The sequence below is a fragment of the Canis lupus genome, chromosome 18 (assembly GCF_003254725.2).
Source record: "Canis lupus dingo isolate Sandy chromosome 18, ASM325472v2, whole genome shotgun sequence".
In the NCBI taxonomy this organism is placed as follows: Eukaryota; Metazoa; Chordata; class Mammalia; order Carnivora; family Canidae; genus Canis; species Canis lupus.
Window position 1 is genome coordinate 36,049,711 of NC_064260.1, and position 20,543 is coordinate 36,070,253.

General features: G+C 37.8%; 1 protein-coding gene and 1 pseudogene across 22 annotated transcripts in view; both read left to right on the top strand.

Annotated features, from left to right (window-relative positions):
• DCDC1 (doublecortin domain containing 1) overlaps nt 1-20,543 on the top strand; it is a 482,427-nt gene that overhangs the window by 60,028 nt on the left and 401,856 nt on the right. For 21 of the 22 annotated variants that reach the window (XR_007403614.1, XR_007403613.1, XR_007403622.1 and 18 more), the window contains one exon: nt 19,366-19,459. The exons of the other annotated variant lie outside the window; for it this stretch is intronic. Coding sequence is in view for 3 of the 21 variants with exons in the window: in XM_035701486.2 (XP_035557379.2) it covers nt 19,366-19,459 (94 nt within the window). In the remaining 18 variants the exon portion in view is untranslated. The remainder of the gene's footprint in view (nt 1-19,365; nt 19,460-20,543) is intronic. 22 annotated transcript variants of the gene reach the window in all.
• LOC112663084 (chromobox protein homolog 1-like) lies at nt 6,562-7,118 on the top strand (annotated as a pseudogene).

Below are 20,543 nucleotides of genomic sequence, written 5' to 3' on the forward strand. Positions count from 1 at the left end.
CCCTCTGAAAACATTTAGAATTATCTCTTGGTTCCCAGTGTTCAAGTATTTCCAAGATGTGCTAGGTACTCATTCAGATGTCTTTTCAGTCTGAAGTCAAGTCTTACCCTCTTTCTTCTGAAATTTTGTTGAATTATTTCTTTGACAGCATCTTTTTTCTTTTCTTTTTCTGTTCTGGTTTTATGGAACTCCTATTTATATATTTTGGATTAGAACTGAACTTCTAATTTTCTTATTTGCGTGATTTCCTTATCTTTACCCTCTAACCCAATGAATATTTTTGCTTCTGCTTCCTGCACTATCTCTGTTTCCTGTATTTGTTTTGTTTGTTGTTTTTGTTTTCTGTCCTTCATGTTTCACAGATTTCTTAAAGATGGGTTAGTCTTCCATCAATATTTAAAAGTGAAGAACTCAACACCTATTGAAAAGCTCTTGAGCATAGGGGTGTCTTACTGAGGCATGGGTTGCATTGGCGAGTGTTTTGTCTAGGCTTTTCTTTAGGTTGAGAGGTGTGGCTAATTGTGTGTTTGTATGTCTTTACTCTGGGGCTGATCAGTTTCTCCAGCTAGAATCTGCCAATCTGAGCAATCTCATAGTCAAGTGGAGAAGGGGACTAGGAGTTGCACTTTCAGTATGTAGATTTTCATTTAATTCCCCTATTTTCAGTAAGCTGCCCTCATTCTCAGCTCTGCCTGGTGCCTCTGATTTCAGAGCTGTGGTTTAGCTTCTCCAGAGACCAAATCTCCTGTCTTTTCTTCTGGTGACAGACGTATAGTTGCCTGGATACTTGGTGTTTGGAGGTTTAACTCCTTTTTATAGAAATAGTGAGCTTATTTTCAACCTACTTTTTAGAGGTATCTGATGGCTCAAATTTCTGAGCTTTTCTGGAATTTTGTACTAGAAAGCAAGTTTACTTCTGCTACCTTCAGTTTTGAAGTTTCTGGTCTGCTGAATTAATTACTTCTTAACTTATTTTTCCTCTGTCTCACAGAATTTTTGTTACTGGAATTCCTTTTCTGATTCTCTCTCTGTCTCTTTTAATTTTTTTTCTCTGTCTCTTTTTAAAGATTTTATTTATTTATTCCTGAGAGACACAGAGAGAGAGGCAGGGACACAGGCAGAGGGAGAAGCAGGCTCCATGCAGGGAGCCTGATGTGGGACTTGATCCCAGAGCTTTGGGATACTCCCTTAGCTGAAGGCAGATGCTCAACTGCTGAGCCACTCAGGCGTCCTATATTCTCTCTCTTTTTTAAAATGCCAAGTATCGGTCTTTTATTTAACATTGATAAAGCTGAGGGCAGCCTGGGTGGCTCAGCAGTTTAGTGCCGCCTTCAGCCCAGGGCATGATCCTGGAGACCCAGGATTGAGTCCCACATCAGGATCCCTGCTTGGAGCCTGCTTCTCTCTCTGCCTGTGTCTCTGCCTCTCTCTCTCTCTCTCTCTCTCTCTCTCTCTCTGTGTGTGTCTCTCTCATGAATAAATAAATAAGATTTTTTTTTTAAAAAAGCTGATTTTTTTAGATGAAAAGATAGTTCTAATATCGTCTTACCCTAATGGATTGTTTTGCCCATTGCGATGGGGTTTGTACATTCTATTTGGAAAACATAGTTTCAATCTACTTGAGTGAGAACAGAATACCTTTTTTTGTCACCTGGAAACATAAGATACTTATTACAGACAAAGGGTCTGCAGTGTTTCTCAAAGTATGGTTCATAGGACACCTGCATCAAAATTATCTGAACTGTGTGTTAAAAATTCAAACTGTTGGGCCCGCACTCCAAGCCTATTGAATTAAGAATTTCCCGAGTGTTGGCCTTGGGAATCTGAATTTCAACAAATGTGTCCAGATGATTTTTAGCCCTACTAAGTTTAAGAACTCTTGTTCTGGTATTCTAAAACTTCAAATTTACTGATAATGGAAATCTTCATAGATTACTTGTTTGTTTAGCATATTTCTCATATAGTATGAGAGAAGGAAAATAAGTTATATGACATAGAAAATGAGTTATGGGAAATTAGACCACTCTGAACTAGTGCATGGAGTTAAGAAATCAGGAAGAGGAAAAATTCTACAAGTTAGCAGGGAGTAGTCCATGTGGCAACTCTGACTTAGAAGAAATAAACATTCCTTTAATATTTGTATGTATGTAATATTTGTATTTAATATTTAATATTCCATTATAGTGGTTTTTCCCTGTTACTACTAAAAAACCACATAAAGATTGAAAGAATATCTTATATGTGACTGTCAGTGTATAAATAAATTATGGATGCCCTTAAATTAGAGGGAAACCCAGACTTTTATGATGTTCACATTTTTTTTTTAAGATTTTATTTATTTATTCATGAGAGACACACAGAGAGAGGCAGAGAAGCAGGCTCCATGCAGGAAGCCCGACGTGGGACTCGTTCGTGGGTCTCCCTGGGCTGACGGTGGCACTAAACCACTGAGCCGCCTGGGCTACCCATGCTCACATTTGTTAATTGGGAAAAATAACTCAGTAAGCCTAAACAAGAAAAGACTTCAAGAAAATGTTCAATTTTAAGGGAACCTGGGTGGCTCAATTGGTTAAGCATCTGCCTTTGGCTCCAGTCATAATCCCAGGGTCCTGGGATTGAGCACTGCATTGGGCTCCTTGCTCAGCAGGGAGCCTCTTCTCCCTCTCCCTCTGCCTGCTGCTCTCCCTGCTTGTGCTCTCTCTCTCTCTGTGTCAAATAAATAAAATCATAAAAAAGAAAATAAGTTTAAGAAACCTACAATTCAATAAAAAATATAGCATAATAGCATTACTATGGGGATGCCTGGGTGGCTCAGCGGTTGAGTGTCTGCCTTTGGCTCAGGGCATGATCCTGGAGCCCCTTTGAGAAGCCTGCTTCTCCCTCTGCCTATGTCGCTGCCTCTCTCTCTCTGTGCCTCTCATGAATAAATAAATAAAAACTTTAAAAAATACAGTATTATTACGTAATGTTCACACACAAATCAGTAACTGTAATAGTAGAGATTTTTTCCAATAGTTTGGGTTAAAGAATTTAGAGAACATTTTAAAAGATTCAAAAGAGAGTACCTGAAGTAACAAAATTTGATTCAGGATGCTCACCATGGATTTCAACAGGGGAATGTCATGCATAATTAGTATGTTAGAAGTTCTTTAAAGAATTTTTTATGATAGGTGAGGAAAAGCCCATTGATACTATTATTGTTTTAAAAATTAGTCTAGTGTTCATACCGGGGATTAATATCAGATTTAAAAATATGAAAGCAGATTTTTTTTAAAATATGGAATTTGATACTGTAGTTTATTTTCAAGGGACCATGAATAGCCAAATGTCTTCTATTTATTGTCAATTTTAGGATTATAGAATTGGATTATTTTGGAATGCCATAAGTAATTGGTAGTCAGAATTTTTTTTCCTGAATAAAAACCTAAGAGGAAGGCCGGGCAGGAATGTGTTTCCTCAGTTGTAATAAAAGCAAATGAGAATTTTTGGTTTTTGGATTTATTTACAAATGATCCTTAAGGGCAGATAATCCTTAACATTAAGATCACAGAATTTATGAAATCATCTAATTAAGCAACGTAGAAAATTGTGACTTAGAGAAGTTAGCTGCCCTATGCAAAATAGATCAACTGGAATAGCTAGGATTAGAATCCATTTTCCTACTTAAACATGTTTTCTTCATTATGGGAAAGTGCCACAAATACACTTTTTATTACATTTTAATTCCTATATGTTCTCACTTTTTAAAAATGAGTTACCATAACCGTGAAAAAACAAGAGATCTGTATATAGCCATAACAGAATAACTAGTATCAGACTAGCCATCCTATTTTAAACAACTAGAATTGGACAAAATTTATGAAACAATTATTTTTAATATTAGATAATGTTTTAAGAGAAGAAAAGTTGAGGTTAATCCTACAATGTATCCCATCTTTATACCTAGAGGCAATTTTTGGACTGTGGTATAGGGAGAGAAAATCCAAAAAAACATAGGTGTCTCTACAAGTTGAGGAGAAAGACACCAAAGTTCTAGGAGATGGAAATGTCTGGAATTTTCCATGAAATGCCATAAATGAAGAAACTATTTAGATAATAGTTCCCAAAATTTGCTTGGGGTTCCCTTGTATTCTTGGCTAAATTGTAAGTTATTCATGCACAGGGTGAATTCCACGAAGGCTTGGCAGAAACAACTAACTACCAAGGAAATAACAACTAATAGAAATGTGAAAAGGAAATAACTATGGAAGTATGCCCAGGGTAGGGATACGTTTGTGTTTTGACCCATTAGAGGGAAGAGATTTTGTCGAACATGGGAAATTCACAAAGATCTCAAAAAAGGTAATCATTATCCAGGAGAAAAGTAAATCAGTAGAAACAGGACACCCTCCTCCCTGCCATAGTTAACAGTAGAAATATTTTTTAAGAAAGATTTTATTTATTTATTTGAGAGAGAGCACATGTGCACAAGAGCAGAGAAGAGGGGCAAAGGGAGAGGGAGAAGCAGACTCCTCGCTAAGCAAGGAGCCCAACCCAGGGCTTGACCCTAGGACGCCAGGACCTAGGGACCATGACCTGAGCAGAAGGCAGATGCTCAGCCAACTAAGCCACACAGGAACCCCGCTAAAAGACGTTTCAAAAGCTATTATAAATATGAAAGGAATTAAAGAAAAACATGAATATTATATGAAGAGAAATGGAAACTAAAAATAGAACCAATGGAAGTTCTAGATCTAAAAAATACAGTATCTTAAATGGAAAAATAAACAAAACACCAGATAGGTTTAATAGCAGATTAGTCATTAGAGAACAAAATACTAGTGAATTTTAAGACAGGGCAATAAAAACTATCCAAATTGAAGTATAGAGAAGCAAAAAAGAAAGGCTGAGAAAAGGACAGAGTGTCAGTAACATGTGAGTTAATATCAAGCAGTCTCATAGATATACAATTGGAGCCCTAGAAAGTTTGAGGAGAGGGAGAATATATTTGAAGAAATGATGGCCAGAAGTTTTTCTGAGTTCCTGAAAAATGTTAACCTGTAAGTCCAGGAAGCTCAATGAAAGGTCAGGAAATGCAAAGAAATTCAAATAGCCAAATTTGGAGGACTTGCACTACCTGACTTTAGCATTTAGTATAAAGTAATCAAGATATAATGGTACTGGCATGAGGATACACAGAAAGAGCAATGGAGGGCAGCCCGGGTGGCTCAGTGGTTTAGCGCTGCTTTTGGCCCAGGGTGTGACCCTGGAGACCCAGGATTGAGTCCCACATCGGGCTCCCTGCATGGAGCCTGCTTCTACCTCTGCCTGTGTCTCTGCCTCTCTATCTCTCTCTATCTCCCATGAATAAATAAATAAAATATTTTTTAAAAAGGAAGAGCAATGGAAGGAAATATAAGGAGTTTGGAAATAGACCCACACATATTGGGGCAAGTTATTCTTGAAGTCCAATGGGGAAATGATAGTCATTTTGACAAATATTGCTGAAAATTAGATATCTGTGCTAAAAATTATCTTGATCCCTACCTCATACCATCACACAATTTCATTTGAAGTTTATCAGAGATCTAAATGTAAAAATTAAATCTTATCAGTGCTAGGAGAAAATCCTTACAATTTTGGGGTAGGCACAGATTTCTTAGATGGCTTAAAAAATATGAACTAAAAAATTTTAAAGAAAGATGAAATGTACCTTATCCAAACAAACAAAAAAAAAAACAAATATGCTCTTCAAAAGACAAAATTAATAAAATGAAAAGTCTAGCCACAGATTAGGAGAAAATATTCAGAAAGCACATACCTGACAAAAACAAACAAACAAACTTGTGTTCATATTATATCAAGATCTCTGATAACAGAAGACAACACAATAAAAAATAGACACTTTACTAAAAAGAAAATAGACATCAACCTTAAGAACTTGAAAAGACATTCAACATTAGTCATCAAGGAAATGCAAATTAAAACTATACTTAGTTACCACTATGCACACATCAGAATGGCCAAAATTAAAAAGACTGGCAATACTAAGTGTTGGTGAATATCTGGAATAACTGGAAGTCTCACCTAATAGCAGACGAGAATGCAAAATGATACAGCTACTTTGCAAACTACTTTGGCAGTTCTTTTTTTTTTTTTTTTTTTTTTTTTACTTTGGCAGTTCTTATAAAGTTAAATATACATTTACCACACAATCTAGCAATCCCCTTTCTGGGTATTTACCCAAGAGAAATAATATATGTTAACACAAAGACTTCTGGGTGAATGTTCAGAGTGGCTTTATTCATAATAGGCCTGACTAGAAACTACTGAAAAGTCCCATCAACAAGTGAGTGGATACTCTTGTTAACTGAGTTCAGGGCAGCTGGCCAGGGCCTGTGGTATGCTGCTTCAGTGAGGGCCTTGACTTGTAGCCACAGGCTTGTTGCTTTTCTGGGTACCACTCTCCCTGACCACTAGAATCAATGCGCCAGTAGCAAGGCTCTGATTCCTCTCTGGCTCTTGGGTACTGCTCTGAGGAGTGTCACCGTTTAGACTAGAAAGCTGGTGGGCACTAGGGGGATGACCCAAAACAAGAAGAAAGTGGAGGAGATGCTAGATGAGGTGCTCTTTTGTTTTTTGTTTGGATACGGGGTGGAAAAACTGCTTGACCGTCAAATGGTAAAGGGCAAAGTGGAATACCTCCTGCAGTGGAAGGGGTTCTGAGGTGAGGTTAACATGTGGGAGTCCGAAGAGAACCTGGATTGCCCTGATCTCATCACAGAAAACAGCACATGAGACAGATAATCAGTGAGGTAAGCACAAAGCTGAATCTGGTTCTGAAGATAGGGGAATGGAGAGCAAACCAAAGCAGAAGAAGAATCAGAAAAGCCAGAGGCTTTGCCTGGGGTTTGAAGCCAGAGAGGATTATTGATACTATAGATTCCAGTGGATAACTCATGTCCCTGATGAAATGGAAAAACTCTGATGAGCCTGACCTAGTCCTTGACACGGAAGCCAATGTCAAGTGCCCACAGGTGGTCATGTACTTCTATGAGGAAACACTAACATGGTATTGTTACCCCTTGGAGGATGATGACAAAAAAGATGACAAGAATTTACTCTCCTGTCACATCTGACTGTGGTTGGTCTCTTTCTTTCTTTCTTTCTTTCTTCTTTCTTTCTTTCTTTCTTTCTTTCTTTCTTTCCTTCTTCTTCTTCTTCTTCTTCTTCTTCTTTCTTTCTTTCTTTCTTTCTTTCTTTCTTTCTTTTCTTTCTTCTTTCTCTTTCTTTTTTCCTTTCTTCTTCCTTCTTTCTTTCTTTCTTTCTTTCATTTATTTATTTATTTATTCATGAGAGACAGAGAGGGAGAGAGAGAGAGAGAGAGAGGCAGAGACACAGGCAGAGGGAGAAGCAGGCTCCATGCAGGGAGCCTGACGTGGGACTCGATCCCGGGGCTCCAGGATAATGACCTAGGCTGAAGGTGGCGCTAAAAAGCTCAGCCACCTGGGCTGCCCTGACTGTGGGTTTCACGTGGGGAGAGAAGGAGTTCTACTTGTCTTGACACCACAGAGGTGGTTTAAGATGTCTTTTGAAGAGTCAGTACCATTTCTGGGCTCTACAGCAGCCCAAGTGCTTTAAAGCGTTTCCATGCTGTGTAGTTTGCACACCCATCCCATTGAAGGGGAAGAAAGAGAAGTGTTGCAAGACAGCCCATTCTGTACTTTGCGGAGAAAGGCAAAGGGCCTTCCATGAAAGACAAAATTTACAGATGGGTGTGTGGGAGAACAGGAGATACAGTAGATTTTCAAAGCACATCTGCACAACCCAGAGCCTTCTTTCCAATAGTGTTAACTTTGCATTTTTACAGTGTAGCATGTGTGTAGTTTTTGGCTACTACTGGTGTATTATTTGGGAGTGGGAAGGATGGGGGTGGGAGGGAATAGAGATGGGTAGGATCATTCTTGTTAAAATTTGGTGCCTAATTGGGGAAATGGTGAAACAATGGAAAGAGTAAACTATTGACGATTTGGTTCTGTGTCCAGAATATTTTATCTTTTCAAAAAAGTCATTGGCAAGCTAAATGAGGACTGTGAAAGACTGTTTAAAAGCTGTGAATGCCTGAAATTTATAAGCCCAAGTGTCCCCTGCCTGAGCTTAATGTTGTTCCCAACAAAGAACTAAGCCAGTTAATAAGTTACCAAAGTTGCCATTTTGGGGATAGAAACTGGTTGAAGAAGGAGATTTTTTTTTAAATTTTTATTTATTTATGATAGTCACACAGAGAGAGAGAGAGAGAGGCAGAGACACAGGCAGAGGGAGAAGCAGGCTCCATACACCAGGAGCCCGACGTGGGATTCGATCCTGGGTCTTCAGGATCACGCCCTGGGCCAAAGGCAGCCGCTAAACCGCTGCACCACCCAGGGATCCCAAGAAGGAGATTCTTATTGGAGCATATATATAAGCAGATGGTTCTGTCTTAGAGGTGCTAATTCCTTAAATTGATAAAAAAAAAGACCTTTTTCCAAGCAATGAAGTTTTAAACATCAGCTTGTCACCCCAAGCCACTGGCTGGGGTATTTGGAGAGGGAAAAAGCGTTGTATAGAAGATGGGAAAGTAGGGAAAGAGTAGGAACTCTGCTCTTAGGGTGGAAAACTCTTGAAGCCTGTGATTTGAACTTTGAACTCTGAAATCATTGGTGGCAGGGTTCAGTCACTGACAGTACAAGTTCATTGGATCACTTCCAGAGTTGAATGATTTCAAAAGCCCTGGTTTTAGGAGATTAAACTTTCATACTGGGGCAGTGGTTCACTTTAAAACACAAAACAATTTTTTTTAATCCTGAGAATTAACTGTTACCCAAAATGCTGTTTTGAATCATAAGATCCATCTATTCTTGACATCATCTAGGTCCATCTAGAACTCCACTGTGGGGACACTGAGTGGCTCAGCAGTTGAGCGTCTGCCTTGGGCTCAGGGTCTGATCCTGGAATCTGGGATCAAGTCCCACATCAGGCTCCTAGCAGGAAGCCTGCTTCTCCCACTGCCTGTGTCTCTGCCTCTCTCTCTGTCTCTGTCTCTGTGTCTCTCATGAATAAATAAATAAAATCTTTTTAAAAACCCAAAACAGGGGATCCCTAGGTGGCGCAGCGGTTTAGCGCCTGTCTTTGGCCCAGGGTGCGATCCTGGAGACCCAGGATCGAATCCCACATCGGGCTCCCGGTGCATGGAGCCTGCTCCTCCCTCTGCCTGTGTCTCTGCCTCTCTCTCTCTCTCTCTCTCTGTGTGACTATCATAAATTAAAAAAAAAAAAAAAATTTAAAAACCCAAAACAAATTGAACTCCACCATAAAATCTTTTTAGGCACGTGTTAGGTTCCTGTGAAAACTTTATTTAAATGTAAACTTAACACCATATTGTTAGTTTTGGACTTAATAAGACTATAGATTTATAATCCTTAAAAAACGAGTGGATAAACACATTGTGCCATATCCATACCAGCAATAAAATGGAACAGATATTGTGGTAAATGAAAGAAGCTAGGTACAAAATAATACTTGCTATATGATTCCATTTAGGTGAAATTGCCAAACAGACAAAACTGCTCTCGTGACAGACAGGAATCATTGGTTTCCTGTGGCCAAGTACTGAACTGTGATTGCAGGAACATGAGGAATTGTGCAAAGGAAAGGATATATTCTGTATCTTGATTGTAGTGATGGTTACACAGATAAATTTTTTTCTACCTTCATTAAACTGTACACTTAAAATAGGTACAGCTTATTTCATGTATTGTACATCAGAATAATAGTTTTAAAAAGCAAATAACAGTATGATTAGCATTATAAACATTTTAAAGTAACCTGGGCTATTTAATTATTTTAAGAGCTCAATTAAGGATAGAATATCTAAGTATGTATTAATAGATTACTTGGAAAAATCTCATCTGGTTATCTACTTCTCATTCACATTTTAATAATAAAATGCCAGAACACCTACATTTCAAATTCACCAGAAATAATTGCTTTTACAAATCATAGTGATGTTCATTATTAGTGAGAGCAAATAACTAGATCTGGCATGCATTCTATCACCCACTTTTATGAGAAAAAGACAAATAACAGGCCAGTAAATTTATTTCCAGGATTTATTCAGAAAAGTACCTTTAAGCTGCTTAATAAGAGGGAACAAATTCATCCCAATCCCCTGGCATCTTCAGGTTGAAATAGTGATCGTAGTTTTTATTGTCATTATAAAATGTTGGTCTTAGCAGAGAATTATGCTCAGTACATTTTATTACATTTTAATTCTTTGGAAATTCACAATGTATTTAATAGTCTTTGAGTTAGCAAAAAACATTTGTAAAAAAGTAGATGCGCTTTCTCAAAATATTCATGATAACTTGTACTCTCTTCTACCCAACAAGTACAATTGCCAAAGGTGGAATATTTTTCGTAATCCAATGAATTAATTCCATAATTATCCATTAATTTTCAGTTTTCAGCTTCCTAAATTTCTTTTAAAATTCTTCTCTAGGTTCTTAATTAAATGATTTGCTTCTTAGGTTTGTGTAGTGAATACTGTTGTAATCTATTTGCTGTACAAATACTCATTGAATTGAAACAGTGTTACTTATTGAGTTAGTTAAAACCAGTGTTCCTGCCCCCTGCCCAGCAATTTTTTTCTGTTAGTTAGGATGACATTAGCTGCAAATATTAGAGAATGCTGATTTAAACAGACTTATGCAAAAAGGAAGCAAGAAATTCAGAAGTAGGACAGTTTTAAGCATAGTATGATAGGACCAGTTACATTTTTTTAAGTTTTAGTTATTTAAATAATCTCTACACCCAACATGGAACTCGAACTCATAACCCTGAGATCAAGAGTCACATGCTCCCCCGACTGAGCCAGCCAGGCACCCCCTAGTTATGTTATTTTTAATTTTCTGGATTTTATGTTCTTTCATATGTTGGTAACAGGATCGCTGCTGCATAGCCAGCTAAATTTTGGCTAGTGGCAGAAAAGGACTATTTCTTCCCTATGAATGATGAAGCCTTTTCCAAAATCCTTTGTCTCATTGGCAGAGCTAGATTATGTGTCTACCCCAAACTGATGAGAAGCATGGGACCACCATGACTGACCTAGATCAATTAGGATAACTGTAGTCTTTTAGTCCAAAGAGGTAAAAGTGAACCTCTAACCAAAATCAACACAGCAAGGTTGAGGCAAAGAATGAATATTGGGTAGGCCATGAAGAGAATTACTACAAATGTGAAGAGATTTTATTTCTTAAGGTCAGTATAAGGTTAGTGCTCTGGTAGCAAAAACAAGTAGTTTTATTTGGAAATTCCCTTTTCTAGAATTACACATTCTTTTTTTAAAAAATTAATTTAATTTCTAAGATATGACAGACGAGCATGCTTAAGTGCTGGTAGGGAAAATCTCACTGAGAAGGAATAGTTGAATATATATGAAAGAGAAGAAATGATAGATAATATATACTGCTTTAAAAGTTGAGAGCAGGGGGATCCCTGGGTGGCTCAGCGGTTTAGCGCCTGCCTTTGGTCCAGGTTGCGATCCTGGAGTCCCGGGATCGAGTCCCACATCGGGCTCCCGGCATGAAGCCTGCTTCTCCCTCCTCCTGTCTCTCTCTCTCTCTCTCATGAATAAATAAATAAATCTTAAAAAAAAAAAAAGTTGAGAGCAAACGTAATTGAAAGCATAGGTGGAATGTTGGCCTTAGGAGAAAGGATCCTTACAACTAGAGGGAAAAGGAGAGAACAGATATAGAAATATAGTAGTAGTAGTAGTATAGTAGTAGTAGCTTGTAGTTTTGGCAGCAGGAAGATGAGGCTTCAGTTTTCTGTCTGATGTAAGGCCATTCCATCTGCCAAAAATAAACAGGGAAGTAGAGAAGGGGAGGGCAGAGAGAGAGAGCAGAGATGGTTTGAGATATTCATTATGGTAAGTAGAAGAGAGATTTGACCAAACAAATGAAATAAAAGTGACTAGCTGGTATTGAAAGGCCTTGGAGTTTGGTGACTATGAATAATGCTAGTGCTGATTTGCTCATTTGTGTGATTTCTCCAGGAGCACTAAGATTCTTGGTGTGTGCATAGCATGCGGATAGTTAAGCATCAGACAGAGTTAGGATTTTTGTGGCAAAAGTTATACATGAATGACGAAGAATGACTAGAGTGAAGGAAGGTGGTGCAGTTGAGATCAGGTTGCTTTGCTTAGAGTTGGGGAGAAATCTTGAAATAACATCATTAGTAACAGGGATGCCTGGGTGGCTCAGTGGTTGAGCGTCTGCCTTTGGCTCAGAGCCCTATCCCGAATTTCTGAGATCAAGTCTCACATAGAGCTCCTTGCATTGAGCCTGCTTCTCCTCCCTCTGCCTGTGTCTCTGCCTCTCTCTCTGTGTCTCTCATGAATAAATAAAATCTTTAAAAAACAAAACAAAACATTTTCAGTAATAACCTTTCCCATCTTCCCATCCTCTCTCAACACTTTGAGATTGTGATATGAGAGAATAAAATCCCAGTACTTGAGAGAGCCCTGAGGAATTAGTGAATTTAGGGAAATGCCTGATTTCCTTTAAAAGAGCTTGAGGGCCTAGTCAATTTTGTGGCTCAGAGGAAGCATTTGCATATAGCACAGTGCAAGGACCCTCTCACTGTAGTGTGAAAGCAGCCACTGAAAGTATGTAAGTGAAGAGTATAGCTGTTTTCCAAGAAAATATTTATGGGCACTAAATTTTAATGTAACAAAACACTATTCTTTTGATTTTTTTAACATTTAAAATTGTACAAATTATTTTTAGCCCATAGGTCATACAGAAACAGGTAGTGGCCAGAATTAGCCCATGGTGTCTATGCTGCTGACCCTTGCTACAGAAGATCTTTTGAAAACAGTTTGTGGGGAAGTATAAATCAAGGCTTATACTTCTGGATGTTAACACATAAAAACATATCTTTGAGAAGGACGTTGTTGCATCTGATGGCTTGTTGACTTGGCTCACTTGGCCAGGGAAGTTGTTGAGCTCTCTCACCTGGACTGGGGAAGTGGCAAGCCAAACCCAGAGGCTCTAAGACTGTGTAACCACACTACCTCCATGGCAGCCATTCCAGAAACTACGGACTTTGCACCAGATATGCTCAATGCTCATGGGTGGGAGTATCTATAAAAACAAATTAAACTATAAATTATAAACAGATTAAACTAAAAAGAGTTTGTGGAAAATCTTCCCAGCTGCTTGTCAAAGAGTCTGGTTTTACATCATGCTGGTTTTAAATTTCAGTATCAGAAGGGTTCTCTACAACCTATGCTGTAAGAAATTATCAAATATGAATTTGTAAAAATAATATTTTAACAAGCTTAACAGGTACAGATGAGTGGAAATGGTATTTTAATTAACCTTAATATTATAGCAAGATGACACTGTTAAATATTTTCAATTTTGAATTATAAGAATGACCTTACAAGTAGAGGCTTCATTTCAGGGCTTTTGACAGAAATTTATTATGATCCTAATTCATATCACTGATAATTTACTCTGAGAAAATGATTCCTGAAGGTTGGCACTGCTTAAACACTGCAAGGATCTTTCATCCTGAAAGTATGAGAGAATGAAAGTGTTGCTGATGCATTACTAATTTCTAGTATCTGATTTTCTAATGCTGGTTTTTAAACCCACTTAACTCTTAAAATTTGGATTACACAAACACTTTTATTGATATTTCGGTATAGTGAAAAGAGGGATCTTAGACTTAGAAAACTGTAATTTTACTTGACTGATTTTTTTTTTAAACCAAAAGGCAGCAAATATTTGAAATAATTTTTAAAATAATTGAAATTTTAGTTGAAGTAAATGGGACGATCTTTAAATAGCTCACATTTTATTTAGTTTAATTGGTAAATTATAACTTTGGAGGAGGATAATCTAGTATTTGAACCTTCACTACTAACTACAGAATATAATCTGTACCTAAGGGCTTCACTGAACTTTTATTTATTTATTTATTTATTTATTTATTTATTTATTTATTATTTATTTATTTATTTTTTATTTATTTTTATTTATTCAGAGGCGGAGACAGAGAGAGAGGCAGACAGAGAGGCAGAGACACAGGCAGAGGGAGAAGCAGGCTCCATGCAGGGAGCCTGACGTGGGACTTGATTCCGTGTCTCCAGGATCTTAATCCCGGGTCTCCAGGATCACACCCCAGGCTGCAGGCGGCGCTAAACCACTGTGCCACCGGGGCTGCCCTGAACTTTTAAATAATAGATTTGTAATATGAAGAAATTGAGAATGGAAAGGTCAAGAATATAGGAAACCAAAAGAGGAGGCTCTCTGGAGCCAATTGTAGATTCTTAATAGTGTTCAGAGATGACTGGCTAAGGAACTATCTCCTGTTAATATTTCTGTCAAGGAGGGTGGTGGTGGTGGTGGTAAAAGGATAATCTTTGCACACAAAGTCACATGGGATACAGTGACCAATAGGAGAATTTTCTAGTCAGAGGTGAACTGTGTAAATAAAGTATTTTTAAAAACACAAGGGTTGGGGTGCTTGGGTGACTCAGTCAGTTGAGCATCTGCCTTTGGTTCAGGTCACTATTCCCCAGGGTCCTGAGATTTGAGCCCCACATCGGGCTACCTGCTTGGTGAGGAGTCTGCTTTTCCCTCTCCGTCTGCCTGCTACTCCCCTTGCTTATGCCCCCCACCCTCTCTGTTGGATAAATAAATATAATCTTTAATAAACAAGCAAACAAGAGTGGATCCCATGCCAAAGTCTGTATATTCCACTCCTCTTTCTGTCTAAAGTCACAGACAGAACTCCAGTTTCTTCTGATAACTTCTCTCTTATATTTTGAATATTGCCTTACAAGCATTTTTAGTAAAGGTTTCAGCCCATGGATAGGAGTCGTAGGTAAACTTACTTGTAATAATTACTGAGGAAACTGACCCAAAAGAGTGGGAAGGAAAGCAGGAAGAGTAACATTTAGAGTCACCAGTGTTATTACCTTATTTCATTGCGTGGAAAGGACTAGCCCCAGCCATGGGCCTATTCCAACTTAGATATTCCAAGGGAGTGTTGTGTCTGACTTGTGAGAACTATGTCATTGCTCAGGAATTGTACTCCTGCACTGATAATACCCTCCAGGAGGTCAATGGATTTGCTCCATAAGACAATTTATAGTCACTTGGGACTATATGTTGCAAGAACATTGTTATTTAGGTAAAGCATTGATATTGTGAATATTTCCCTATAAATTAGAGGCTTCAAGCTTATTCTTGTAACTTCATTCTTAATCATAAACACATACCTGATTTTGAGAAAAAGAGCAGAAATTGTTTCTGAAGAATTACCCCAAACTTTGGATTGCAGCTAATATGCAAGAAACACACACAATCCTGTGAATATGTGGCTCATGAGATCATTACTGGTCATGTATAGGGGTAGAATAAAGACTGAGAACTTCTGATGGAATCCATTAAAGGTCAATTTGTCAAATTAAATTAGTCAACTAGAGGGGCACCTGGGTGGCTTAGTCGGTTAGGTGTCTGCATTCAGTTTGGGTCGTCACCCTGGGGTCCTGGGATCGAACCCCACATTGGGCTCCCTACTCAGCAGGGAGCCTGCTTCTCCCTCTCTCTCCCCCCAACTCGTGCTTCCTCTCTCTCTAGTGCTCTCTCTCTCAAATAAACAAATAATATCTTATAAAAATTAAATTAATTAGATATTTACCTTTTAAATGCAACATACATCACTTGATAAAGCAAATCAGTCACAATGTTTGAAAATTGTTCTCCAGACTGAAAGGAAAGTACAATTTTGGAAGGGTATAAAATTGGGCAGAACTGGAGGCAGGGAGGAAACAGCAATGGAAAGATATTCTTTTTAGTGTGTAATCATGTAATGCACACCGTCCTTCAATAGTTTAGGTTATACAAAAGCAATAGTATATTATAGCCATAGTGAAAATGGAAAACAAAGCATTTTCTTTTTTTTTTAAAGATTTTTATTTATTTATTCAGAGAGACACAGAGAGAGGCAGAGATATAGGCAGAGGGAGAAGCAGGCTCCCTGTGGGGAGCCCAGTGTGGGACTTGATCCCAGGACTCTGGGATCACGCCCTGAGCTAAAAGGCAGACGCTCAACTGCTGAGCCACCCAGGCATCCCAACAAAGTATTTTCAATTTGCATTTGGAACGTATTATATGCTTTTCAAAAAAGGTTTTAATTTATTTATCTATTAGATTTTTTTTTTTTTATTTGAGAGAGAGTGAGTGTGAGAGAGAGAAAACGAGTGAGGTGGGGGATAGGAGCAGAGGGAGAAGCAGACTCCCTGCTGAGTAGGGAGCCAGATGCAGGGCACTATTCCTGGACTTCAGGATCATGTCCTGGGCCAAAGGCAGAGGCTTAACTGACTGACCCAACCAGATGCCCCTTATGTAATTATTTTTTCAAGTGGGCTCCACCCCCAACATGGAGCCCAATGTGGGGCTTGAACTCACAACCCTGAGATCAAGACTTAGACTAAGATCAAGAATTGGAAGGATGCCTGTGTGGCTCCCTGGTTAAGTGTCTGCCTTCAGCTCAGGTCATGATCCCAGGATCCTGGGGTCAAGTCCTGCATCAGGCCCCTTGCCTGCTTCTCCCTCTGCCTATGTCTCTGCCTCTCTCTCTGTGTGTCTCATGAATAAATAAATAAAATCTTAAAAAAAAAAAAAAAAGAGTTGGAGACTTAACTGACTGAGCCACCCAGGCACCCTTGAAGATTTTATTTTTAAGGAATCTCTATATTCATTGTGGGGCTTGAAAGCATAACCCCAAGATCAAGAGTCACATGTCCTACCAACTGAGACACCCAGACGCCCTTATTATATACTTGTAAATGGATATAGTTACTCATGTTTTGGGAGCCACTTCCAAAAACCTAATCAAACTTGCAGGGGTTACCTGGTACTCTCCACCCCTCTTTGTTACTTTAATTTTTTTCACCCTGTGAGTAGAACTTTCCCTCTAACTGATGCATATTTAAGTCTTCCCTTATGTTGAAAAGGTCATTGTTACAAGGGCTATATCAAGACAGATCAAGATATTAAAATACTGAAAAAACAAGAGCTTGGGTGGCTCAGTTGGTTGAACATCAGACTCTTGATTTCAAGTAGGATCATGATCTCAGGGTCTTAGGGTGGAGCCACATGTTGGGCTCTGTGCTGGGCATGGGGCCTGCTTAGGATTCTCTCTCTCCCTCTGCTACTCCCCCTGTTTGTGTGTGTGCTCTCTCTCTCTCTTAAATAAGTCTTTAAATAAAAATTTAAAATGAGATGAAATAAAATAAAATAAAACAAAATATTGAGAAAACAACTTTACCATATTAGAAACCATTAAAAGAAGTACTTGAAACTCAGGCTCTTAGGAAGCCTTGAAATGTAATTTATTAATTCCACTTTTTTTGTACCCAACCAACATAAGTTATCAGGGTGAACTGTGGTTAGACTATATTTATAATTGATTTTAGGACATTTGGAAAGAATTTAAAATCCAAAGTACTTTAAGACCTAATTTATTGTGACACCTGGGTGGCTCAGTGGTTGAGCGTCTGCCTTAGGCTCAGGGCGTGATCCTGGAGACCCGGGATCAAATCCTATATCAGGCTCCCTGCATGGAGCCTGCTTCTCCCTCTGCCTGTGTCTCTGCCTCTCTCTCTCTCTCTCTCTCTCTCTCGAATAAATAAATAAAGTCTTTAAAAAAATACCTAATTTATTTATTTTTATTTTTAATTGAAGTACCATTGGCATATTATATTGGTTTCAGGTGTATAATATAGTGATTGGACAATTGTATACATTACAAAATGCTTATCACAATAAGCATAGTTGCCATCTGTCACCATACAATGTTACTATAATGGTATTAACTATATTCCTTATGCTGTACTTTTCATTTCTGTGACTAACTTATTTTATAACTAAAGTCTGTACCGCTTGGTCTCCACCTATTTTGCCCATCTGCTCACCTCTCTCCCCTTGGGCAATCCCTAGTTTCTACTCTATATTCATGAATATGTTTCTCCTTGTTATTATTGTTATTTATTTTCTTATTTGTTTCGTATTCCAGATTCCACATATAAGTGAAATTATGTAATATTTGTCTTTGTCAAATTTTGCTTCACTTAGTGCCCATTAGATCCATCCATTGTGTTAAGAATGGCAAGATTTCATTCCTTTTTATGGCTGGGTAATATTTCATTGTATATACATACCACATCTTTTTCTTTTAAACATTTTATTTATTTATCTGACAGAGAGAGCACTGGCAGGAGGAGCTTCAGGCAGAGGGAGAGGGAGAAGTAAGTTCCCTACAGAGCAGGGAGCTTGATGCAGGCTGGATCCCATGACCCTGGGATCATGTCCTGAGCTGAAGGCAGATGCCCAACCGATTGAGTCACCCAGGTGCCCCTACATACCACATCTTTATTCATCTATCGATGGATACTTGGATTGCTTCTATATCTTGACTTGTAAATAATGCTGCAATAAATATAGGGGTGTATACGTCTTTTCAAATTGATGTTTTCATTTTTTTTGGGGGGGGGGGGGTAAATACTCAGAAGTGAAATTACTGGATTGTATGGTACTTATATTTGGCTATTCCAGGTCTTTTGTGGTTGCATACAAATTTACAATTATTTGTTATATTTCTGTGAAATATTAGTATTCTGATAAGGATTGCATTGAATCTGTAGATTGCTTTGGGTATTATGGGCATTTTAACAATATCAATTCTTCCATTCCATTAACATTGTATATGTTTCCATTTATTTGTGTTAAGACCAAATTTAAAAGTGATATTCTCCCATTGTAAATTATGAAAAATAGAAAATAACAAGAATAATATAAAAATTTCCCATAATTCTAGCATTTATTAAGTACTGTGTAACCACTTTTTAATATTTATTGCATCTCTTTTCTCCTTTTTATTAATATCTATTTGTGTGTTTTTATATTATTTTTGTTTTTTTTTAAAGGAGGCTCTACACTCAATGTGAGGCTTGAACTCATGACCCTGAGATCAGGAGCAGGGGAAGTGGGAAGGAAAGGGAGAAGCAAGCAGAGGGATAGGTAAAAGCAGGATCCCTGACAATGTGGGGTTTGATCCCAGTTCCCTCAGTAGATGCTTAACTGACTGAGCCACCCAGGCATCCCTAGAAACATTTCTAAATCATCAAACTTTATTTTATTTTATTATTTTAATTTTATTTAACAATATAATGGTTATAGCCATTTAATATAGAAAGGACTTCAAATGGTATCTGATTTAGCCAGAGTTTACTGTAATGAATTATTTATAGTTTTTTTTCCCCCCCCCGGGTAGGTTTTAGATACTTGCACAATGAAAATGAAACTAAATTTACCAGCCAGATATCTGTATGATTTGTATGGCAGAAAAATTAAAGATATTTCAAAAGGTAAGTGACAAAGATTTTATAAACTCTATGATTACATTTCAAAAGGCATTTACATAGTTTTGTTTTTACTTTATATATTTAAAAGGAAAACAGCTATAATAAAAGTTTAGTTTTAACATGGATAAATATGTCATCCTTATACAAAAGGAAATTATGAAAGGGATTAAGGTTTGGGAAATCTTTATTTCAGCATGGGTTGGTCCATTTGGGCTTTTATAACAAAAATATTATACCCTGGGTGGCTTGAACACCAAACATTTATTTTTTATGGTTGTGAAGATTAAGATCAAGGCCCTGGCAGATTCTGTTGAGGGCCCCTTAACTGATTCAAGGATCAGTTAGACTGTGGTTAGACTATATTTATAATTGATTTTAGGACAATTTTCCTATTTTCTCACTGTGTGCTTAAACTTAAATGGTAGAAAGGGCAAGAGTGCCATCTGTGGCCTCTTGTATAAGGACACTAATTCCAGGGATACCTGGGTGGCTTAGTGGTTGATCGTCTGCCTTTGGCTCAGGAGATGATCCGGGAGTCCTGGAATTAAGTCCTGCATTGGGCTCCCCCCAGGGAGCCTGCTTCTCTCTCTGCCTGTGTAGCTGCCTCTCTGTGTCTCTAATGAATAAATAAATAAAATCTTAAAAAAAAAAAAAAGGACACTAATTCTATTCATGAGGGCTCCACCCTTATGACCTAATTACCTCCAAATACCCATTACACTAGTTTTTCACATTTGAATTTTGGGGGAACACAAACATTCAGCCTATAGCATAGCTCAAGTTTAGATTTTTAAAAATCATAAGTATTTTAACTTCAGTAAGCCATCACTTAATAAACAAAAGCAATTGATAAATTTTCATAATTTAATAGATATTTTCTATGGTATAATTCTTTGTTTTGGTTAACTTCTAGATGTTTTCAAAAGTTGTGAAATGTAAACAATTTCATTGTATGTGTTTGTGAAAATATGAGACTTCCGTCTATTTCTAAAAGCACTGGTTTGCTAGTCTCTAAAAGATAAAATACCATGAATTCCATATTTGCACTACTATTAAATTACTATTAGTGGTAATTACTACTATTTTT